We start from the raw sequence: 10,037 nt of genomic DNA on the forward strand, positions 1-10,037 counted from the left end.
AACTTATGGTGTATTCAGTGTCAGTTTTACTTACAAATATTTGAACATTTGAGGGATATAAGTTGGAAAATATGAAGTAACAACCTTTTAATACAAGTACTTTAGGTTTTTGTGAAGAATACACAGACTCTTGAAACTTACGATGTATTGAGCGTCGGTTTTACTTACAAATATTGAAACTTTTGAGGGATATAAGTAGGAAAATATGAGGTAACAACCTTTTAATACGAGTACTTAAGGTTTTTGTAAAGAGCGAGGCTTGCTTTTCTATTCAATTTTGGGATTGTAAAACAAATGACAAGTAAATCAGAGGAGACAGAATTAAGAAAATATTAATGAAATAGACTAAATTTTTTTAATATATCATCCTGCATTTTAAGTTATTTTTTCAAAGTTTGGGGCTTAAATGCACTAAATAAGGTAAAAAAAAAAAGTACTAAATTTTGTTAGCAATATATCATGCTGTATTTTAAGTTATATTTTCAAAGTTTGGGACTTAAATGCACTAAATAAGGTAAAAAAATAAAAGTACTAAATTTTGTTAGGAATATATCATGCTGTATTATAAGGTGTATTTTCAAGGTTCGGGTCTTAAATGCACTAGATAAGGTAAAAAATAAGTAATAGACAAGTTATTAGCTAAAACCTCTTGGCCACAAACAGTAAAATAGCGTGCTGTATTGTACTGTGTGTTTGACGGAACCTTGAGAGAAGGGAAGCACAAAAAAATACTCTTTAAGTAATAGACAAGTTATTAGCTAAAAACTCCTGCCCACAAACAGTAAAATAGCGTTCTGTATTGTACTGTGTGTTTGAGGAAACCTTGAGAGAAGGAAAGCACAAAAAAATATATGAGTCCCAAAGCGTGATTGTGGCTGTAGCATTTTTGCCTTGTTAAGTACGAAAGGCAATTGAATGCCATGATAACTTACATGTTTAGTGAAGAAAGTGTAAGTAATTTGTGCATTTCCAGGATGTTTGTTGAAGTTAAAGTTGCGGGTTTTAGGTCTCTACAGAGACGATTTACATCGTCCTCCTCGGGCGACCATTAGCCAGCAGGGACTATCACTAGTCCCCTCTAACCTCCTCCCCAGGCGCCACCCTGGGAGTACTCCCCGGTAGAAGGTCTCACGGTATTCGCGTCCCTGGCGGGGACCGAACTCGGGACCTCCGTAACAGAAATCCGTGACGCTACCAACCTTGCTATCCTTGTTGTTTTTAGATAGTTGTGTAACCTCCTAAAGACATTCTTTCATAAGTTATATGCGCATAAAGCACATACTTGTTTCTTTTCTTGTTTTTTTAATTTTTTACTATCCTATATTTTATGTAACGGATTCATGATTTGTTTTCATACTAATCTATAGCATTCTTTTATAAGTTATATGTACGTAAAACACATACTTGTTTCTTTTCTTAATGTATTTTATACAATCCCATGTTTTGTAACATGATTCATGATTTGTTTTCACACTAATCTATAGCATTTCCAAATTCATCTGATTATTTATATCTTCTAAAGAAGCTTTTGATTTTCATTATTCTGCTTAACCCTTTTACCCCCAGGCTATTTGGAACTTTCCAACCCTTAACCCACAGGGGGTTATTTTTTTCCCAGCACATTTTGCAGTATATTTTTTTTTTGAATTGCTCTAACAGCCTTAATTTTTGTCATAGAGAGGTCAGGTTGGTCTCATTCTCTTGGAAAATGCCTGAATTTTCTCAAAAATTTTTCAAAAATATGAAAAAAAAATTTTTATAGCATTTTTTTGCAAGGACATACCGGTACGTCCACGGGGGTAAAGGGATGGCTTTTGTGGAACGTACCAGTACGTCCTTTGGGGGTAAAAGGGTTAAAGTATAGACATCGTTTCATGCAAGTTATAGTACAGTTACATATGTTAGTATTGGGATGTTACACTTAATTACTGTATATTTTTATTGCTTAACAGATTTGTTTAAGAAGATACCTCGGCACACTTTCACCTCCTGTGAAGAATGCTGTGTAAAGGTTTAAAAGCCACTTTTGAATGGCAGAGGCAAGGGACAGTGACATTGCCCTATCAAGCAGGACAATGCTGTAGAGACTGACCTTATATACATATGATCAGTGCCCAATACCCCTCTCCACCCAAGCTAGGACCAAGGAGGGCCAGACAATGGCTGCTGATAACTAAGCAGTTACACCTATAGGCTCCCCCAAACCCCCCATCCTTAGCTCACAAGGATGGTGAGGTTGCAGCGACTAAAGGAACTAACGAGTTTTAGCTGGACTCGACCCCAGTCTGGGACGTTACCACATATGCCACCACAACCCTAGTTTAAAGCAGCCAAGGACAGGTAGGCTAATGGCTTGTACATTTTTTTTCTATGATTTTGTAAATATTTATTTTATCTATAATAAGGTGTCATTGGCGTAGTCCAACTGTGTTCTCTAGGGCCTTTCACGGCCCTCCCCTTTGATGAAGGGATTATCTAAATGGAAGACAGCCTGTGAATAGTGGTTTTCACACGCCCCTGTTGTATACACGACACCCACAAGGTGATCGCTCGAGGGTAGTAACCTCTGCATTCCATGCTTTTATCTTTCTCTAGTATATTTGGAAGATTTATATTAGAAAAGTGTAAAGAAGGACTTCTTTCACCGGCCGTCACAGGTCGCCCCAGAAAAAGCTACTTATACCGTATACTTCTATTTTAGTATAGCACCTTACAATATATACTGTAGGCATGTACTGTATGCATTGCACAGTATTCTTGCAATCTCTTTTAATAATTGTCTTTTCCTTTCTATCCCCAGGTATACATTGTTTTTGTATGGCAGTGCCGCCGGTCATCTTATCCTGCCTGGCATCATATACAAGTCTGCCAATAAGTGCCGAAACAAGAACTTACTCTATTGGAGGCACAGCAAGAAAGAGCGAATTACGAGCGACCTCTTCCTCAGTTGGTTCTACTATTGCTTTGTGTGGTGCATGCAGAAGGAAGGTTTGGAGTTCAAGGTTCTGTTAATCTTTAACAATGCTCCAGGACACCCATCATCCATCTAGGTACTTAACGATAATGTGGAGGTGGTGCTCTTTCCTCCCATGACTGCATCACAGATTAATGGACCAGGAAGTTATCTATGATTTACGATACTGTGGAGGTAGTGTTCTTTCCTCCCATGACTGCATCACAGATTAATGGACCAGGAAGTTATCAATAATTTCAAGGCTATTACAACAAAGATGATTTGAAGTGACTTTGATTGGCAATGGAGGACAATCCCAACTTGAAAGTCATCCAGCGCTGCAGACTATCTCTGTGGTAGAAATCTTTCAAAGATATGAAGCAGAGATAATGAATGTTAGCTAAAAATGTCTGTGGCCCAACTGTGTGAAGGACATAATGGGGTCTCTGTTTGAATGACAATTTCAATTAGAAGATAAAGAAAATCAGGGCATATGTACAGTAAGTGACAATTGCAGGCTTCCAAGAAGTAGCTGAGGGTGACGTCTTGAAATTACTTGATTGGCACTTACTTACTTACTTTGATGGCTGCTTTTCCATTCCCATACAGCAGGAGAACCCTACTCTCTACAGGACAGAAGAGAAGCTACCGTAATCTTGGATGACTTCTGATTTAGTTTGCTCAGCCAGTGATGAAGAAGAGAGCAAAAATGATAAAGTGATTAAGAGGATCAAGGCATCACACTTGTGATGTTGATAGAAGCATTACAGCATATGGAGGAAGCCAAAAATTTTGCTTACATACACACCGTTAATGAGTCCTTTGTTCCATACTTGAACATAATGGAGGAGATGAAGCAAAATAGGAAGCAGCTGTCAAGTACAATGTTCTTCAGCCTGTTAAGGAAACCCGTTTATCCTTCTCTATCTGCTGATATCCTTCAACCTCGGACCCCTGAGCTGGTGACCCCAATGGATAGCCACACCAGCGATGATGTTGATGAATCCCTTTTTGCCTTTCCTTGCACAAGACAGGTAAGGTATTTTTCAGTATCTATGCAGCATTTATAAAATACTGTCTTTCATTACTATACATACAAAGCTTAACCCTTTTAACCCCCAGGCTATTTGGAAATTTCCAACCCTTAACCCCCAGGGGGTTATTTTTTTCCCCAGCACATTTTGCAGTATATTTTTTTTAAATTGCTCTAACAGCCTTAATTTTTGTCATAGAGAGGTCAGGTTGGTCTCATTCTCTTGGAAAATGCCTGAATTTTCTCAAAAAATTATCAAAAATATGAAAAAAGAAATTTTTATAGTCTTTTTTTGCAAGGACGTACGGGATGGCTTTTGTGAAACGTACCAGTATGTCCTTTGGGAGTAAAAGGGTTAATACAGGTCATTTGAAAAGTATGTAAAAGATACAAGTAAAAGATAATTTTTCTTTACGTACTTCTTTCTTTACATTGCAGTTGTCAGGACGAGTTCTTGTAGAAGTGTCATATCAGACAATGAAGTCCCTTCACTGCTCATGGTTATTAACTGCATGGCTTTTCATCCTTATCCATCTCACCAATTATTGCTCCTAGTGGCATAGCTGGTAAGTTACCCTTACGTACAGTACACTATTCATGTATGGTCATTACTTTTTTATTTGAAATACAGTAGTGCCCTTGTATAGTACATAGTACCTTTCCGTATGAGAGAAAGAGAGAGAAAATTTTACAGCAAAAATACATATCAATTTTTTGTCTTTACAGCTGTAATGACGAATATACAATACATACTTTTATGAATAGAACTTACCTGGCAGTTATATATATATAGCTTTAAAATATATATATAACTGCCAGGTAAGTATTCATAAAACTTTGTTTTATCATAAAAACTCCATTTTTATGAATAGAACTTACCTGGCAGTTATATATATATTTTAAAGCTATATATATATAACTGCCAGGTAAGTATTCATAAAACTTTGTTTTATCATAAAAACTCCATTTTCATGTATACTGTACTACCAATTATTGCTTAGTGGCATAGCTGGTAAGTTACCCTTACGTACAGTATACTATTCATGTATGGTCATTACTTTTTTTTTAATAATGCCCTTAAACAGTTTTCTCCATATGAGATAGAGAAAATTTGACAGCAGAAATACAAATACATTTTTTGTCTTTACAGATGTAATGGCAAATATAGGCTACAGTGTATATGTACATGTATACTACAACCTCAAGGCCTATGTACGTACGTACATCATGGGATAACAACTACAGTGCAACTCATGACCTCTTTGCTGCGTACAGTAATCGGTAAGTGTTATTGTACATAATTTTTCTTAAATTGAATACTACAGTACTGTAGTTATATTATTATACGCATTACAAAATTATACACTATATCACGGTGAGTGACTCACACAAGAGCAACTGTCCACTGTATTACAATTGTAGTTAATGATAACCGTGATTTGTAATGTAGTTAGGGTGTTGAGTTTGCACGATCTCTTAGTAAAAGCGATGAGTTATCTTACCTTGGATAATTGTGCTTGGTACTAAATTTATATTGTTCAAAGTCACAGTAATTGTCACTACACTACAGTGAGTGAACTACAGTATGCGAAAACAATTTAGCCACTTATTTAGGGTGTTAGTCGACCGAACGGAAATAGCGGTCACTTGGTAAGAGCGGAGATTAGCCATCTTACCCCAGGTATGACAATAAACAGTCCTACAAATACCTGTATAATATTGGTGTATGATACCAACTGGCAAAACTTTCAGTATATTCTAAGTCATTACAGTTTTATCTCGTCTAATTCAATTTATTAGGAAAATAAGATGTTCTTAGGGCTTTAAACGTATAATAGAGCTTTTCTTGGTTAACACCAACCCGTCTGTTTTTCACTCTTGTTTATCAAGTAAAGTTCAAAGTTATCATTTGGGCAATGCAAGGCAAGTATTCCGTGGAGACTTGTAGTATAGTATTATTATTATTATTATCATTATTATTATTATTATTACTAGTTGGAAAAGCAGGATGCTATAAGTCGAAGGGCTCCAACAGGGAAAAATAGCCCAGTGAGGAAAGGAAACAAGGAAATAGATAAAATACAAGAGAAGTAATGAACAATGAAAAAAGATTTTAAGAACAGAAACAGCATTAAATTAGATATTCCCTATATATATACTATAAAAACTTAAAAAAAAAAAAAACAAGAGGAAGAGAAACAAGATAGGATATTGTGTCCACAAGGCACAAGAAGAGTTGGAAGACCCAGGCCTACATGGCTGAGGACTATGAAGCATGAAGTATGAGATGATGAATGGAGAGGTATTGATTTAAAAGCTCAAGATATAGACGACTGGCGAAATCTAACTGAGGCCCTTTGCGTCGTTAGATGTAGGAGATGATGATGGTGATGAACAAGGAGACTCCGTTAATGAAACCTTCACTATTTAGTATTCTTAACCCTTTTACCCCCAAAGGACGTACTGGTACGTTTCACAAAAGCCATCCCTTTACCCCCATGGACGTACCGGTACGTCCTTGCAAAAAAATGCTATAAAAAATTTTTTTACATATTTTTTTTTATAATTTTTTGAGAAAATTCAGGCATTTTCCAAGAGAATGAGACCAACCTGACCTCTCTAAGACAAAAATTAAGGCTGTTAGAGCAATTTAAAAGAAATATACTGCAAAATGTGCTGGGAAAAAAATAACCCCTTGGGGGTTAATGGTTGGAAATTTCCAAATAGCCTGGGGTAAAAGGGTTAATATCTAATATATATAATTATGGGTTAAAATTACACAACTTCGAAGTGCCAATAAATTTATTTCATATATGGAACTTCAAAACCAATGATATTTTGAAATTTAATAAACTTGCTGGACCATCAATTATAACATCTTTAGTTTTGAAAAATATGTTGCTAATAATTTTTCATATATGAAATTTTAAAAACAAAAATATTTGGAAATTTGATAAACTCATTGGGACATTAATTATAACATCTTCAGTCTGGAAAAATGTGGTAATAGATTTTTTTCATATTTGGAATTTTATAAACAATGATATTTTGAAATTCAATAAACTCGTTGGAACATCAATTATAACATCTCTAGTCTTGAAAACATGTTGCTGATGAATTTATTTCATATATGAAACTTTAAAACCAAAGATGTTTTGAAATTTAATAAACTCGTTAGAACATCAATTATAACATCCCTAGTCTTAAAAAATCTGTAATTAACATTGCAGTTTTAGGAGTATGAAGAATATCTCCTATTCAAATTTTACTGGGACATTTCAGTCTAGAATTAGGATGTTTATTGGAGAGCAATTATGGCCCAACCCTCTGCCTAACAGACGCCGAACGGCTACTGACTCTTAGGGAAGATTGCGAATTGGCACCAAAGAAGTCATCAAATATGTTACCCCCTTGTGAACTGACGACTGCGGCCCTGGAAAGAAAAAACAAATACTTTATTTCTTGTCTGGAATAGGGTCTGGAGTAATTTGGTCTTGTCTGGAAAAGGGTCTGAAGTAATTTGTTTTTATCTGGAAAAAGGTCTGAAGTAATTTGGTCTTATCTGGAAAGGGTCTGAAGTAATTTGGTCTTATCTGGGAAAGGGTCTGAAGTAATTTGGTCTTATCTGGGAAAGGGTCTGAAGTAATTTGTTTTTATCTGGAAAAAGGTCTGAAGTAATTTGGTCTTATATGGAAAGGGTCTGAAGTAATTTGCTCTTATCTGGAAAAGGGTCTGCAGTAATTTGGTCTTGTCTGGAAAAGGGTCTGCAGTAATTTGTTCTTATGTGGAAAAGGGTCTTAAGTAATTTTCTCTTATCTCAGAAAGGGTCTGAAGTAATTATCTCTTATCTGGAAAAGGGTCTGAAGTAATTTGCCCTTATCTGGAAAAGATCTGAAGTAATTTGTTTCTTATCTGGAAAAGAGCTGTGAATAATTTGCTCTTTTCTGGAAAAGGGTCTGAAGTAATTTGGTTCCTATCTGGAAAAGAGGTTTGAATAATTTGGTTTTTATTTGGAGAAGGGTCTGAAGTAATCTGGTTCTTATCTGGAAAAGAGTCTGAAGTAATTTAGTTCTCTAGAAAAGTGTCTGAAGTAATTTGTTTCCTATCTGAAAATGGTCTGAAGTAATTTGTTTCCTATCTGAAAAGGATCTGAAGTAATTTGCTCTTATCTGGTAAAAGGTCTGATGTAATTTGCTCTCATCTGGAAAAGACCTGACAATTGTCAACTACATGAAGTAATTTGGCTTCTATCTGGAAAAGGGTCTGAAGTAATCTGTTTCTTCTCTAGCAAGGGTCTGAAGTAATTTGGTTTTTATCTGGAAAAGAGCTTTGAATAATTTGGTTCTTAGCTGGAAAAGGATCTGAAGTAATTTGCTCTTATCTGGAAAATGTCTGAAGTAATTTGGTTTCTATCTGGATAAGGGTCTGAAGTAATTTGTTTCTTCTCTGGAAAGGGTCTGAAGTAATTTAGTTCTCTGGAAAAAAGTTTTTGAAGTAATTTGGTTCTTATCTGGAAGAGAGCTTTGAATAATTTGCTCTTACCTGGAAAAGGGTCTGATTTTCTCTTATCTGGAAAAGGTCTGAAGTAATTTGTTTTCTATTTGAAAAGGGTCTGAATAATTTGCTCTTATCTGGAAAAGGGTCTGAAGTAATTTGCTCTTATCTGGAAAAGGGTCTGAAGTAATTTGTTTCCTATCTGAAAAGGATCTGAAGTAATTTGCTCTTATATGGAAAAGAGGTTTGAATAATTTGTTTTTTTTTTTTCTGGAAAGGGTCTGAAGTAATTTGCTCTTATCTGGAAAAGGGTCTGAAGTAATTTGCTCTTATCTGGAAAAGGGTCTGAAGTAATTTGGTCTTGTTTGGGAAAGGGTCTGAACTAATTTGCTCTTATCTGGAAAAGGGTCTGAAGTAATTTACTCTTATCTAGAAAAGGTCTGAAGTAATTTGGTCTCTATCTGGAAAAGGGTCTGAAGTAATTTGTTTCTTCTCTGGTAAGGGTCTGAAGTAATTTGGTTTCTATCTGGAAAAGGGTCTGAAGTAATTTGTCTATTCTCTGGTAAGGGTCTGAAGTAATTTGTTCTTATCTGGAAAAGGGTCTGAAGTAATTTGCTCTTATTTGGAAAATGGTCTGAAGTAATTTGTTTCCCATCTGAAAAGGGTCTGAAGTAATTTTGTTTCCTGTATGATACTATAAATAAATCTATGATTAAAGGGTTACTCAGTAGAGCGCAGACCTGACCTCCGCTGCGCAGCTTATTTCTCGACCTTGACCTTGACCTTTGACCTTAACATTATCAATTGGCGTTGATTTTCATACACTCAAATATGATCCAAGTTTGAAATCTCTGAATTAGATGTCCAAACTTATGGCTGATTACGTGAATTGGAGATTTTGCTTGACCATGACCTTGACCTTCCAAAAGACCATGACCTTGACCTTCCAAAAGACTGACCTTGACCTTCCAAAATTTTATCATTTCCAGCTTTTTATATAACATTTAATCCCTACAACTTTCATTACTCTACGATTAAAATTGTGGCCAGGAAGCTGTTCGCAAACAAACAAACAAACACTCACACACAGAAACAAACTCACAAACAGAGGGTAAAAAATAACCTCCTTCCAACTTCGTTAGCGGAGGTGGATAAATAAAAACTTACTTTGTTTTCCCTTTCTTGGTGACACTGCTTGAAGCCACGGATTTTCGACCGTCGCTTACAGACCTAAAAAAGGATAGTGATGAACGTAAAAAGGATAGTAATGAACGTATAAAAGGATAGTAATGAACGTGAAAAAAGATAGTAATGAACGTGAAAAGGATAGTAATGAACGTATAAAAGGATAGTAATGAACGTAAAAAAGGATGATAATGAACGTAAAAAGAGATAGCAATGGACGTAAAAAAAGATAGTAATGAACGTAAAAAAGGATAGTATTGAACGTAAAAAAGATAGTATTGAACGTAAAAAAGAAAGATATTAATGAACGTAAAAAGAATAGTAATGAACGTAAAAAAGGATGATAATGAAAGTAAAGAATAGTAATAAACA

The 10,037-nt window shown here is 35.4% G+C and overlaps 1 protein-coding gene across 1 annotated transcript in view; it reads right to left on the minus strand.

Annotated features, from left to right (window-relative positions):
• Positions 1 to 7,089: 7,089 nt before the first annotated feature.
• LOC137634647 (uncharacterized) overlaps positions 7,090 to 10,037 on the minus strand; it is a 5,062-nt gene continuing 2,114 nt past the window's right edge. Inside the window, exons 3-4 of the mRNA XM_068367122.1 lie at positions 9,648 to 9,710; positions 7,090 to 7,419 (exon numbers count right to left, since the gene is read on the minus strand). Of these exons, the coding sequence (XP_068223223.1) occupies positions 7,299 to 7,419; positions 9,648 to 9,710 (184 nt within the window). The 3' untranslated portion in view covers positions 7,090 to 7,298. The remainder of the gene's footprint in view (positions 7,420 to 9,647; positions 9,711 to 10,037) is intronic.

Source organism: Palaemon carinicauda, chromosome 45 (genome assembly GCF_036898095.1).
Source record: "Palaemon carinicauda isolate YSFRI2023 chromosome 45, ASM3689809v2, whole genome shotgun sequence".
Taxonomy (NCBI): Eukaryota; Metazoa; Arthropoda; class Malacostraca; order Decapoda; family Palaemonidae; genus Palaemon; species Palaemon carinicauda.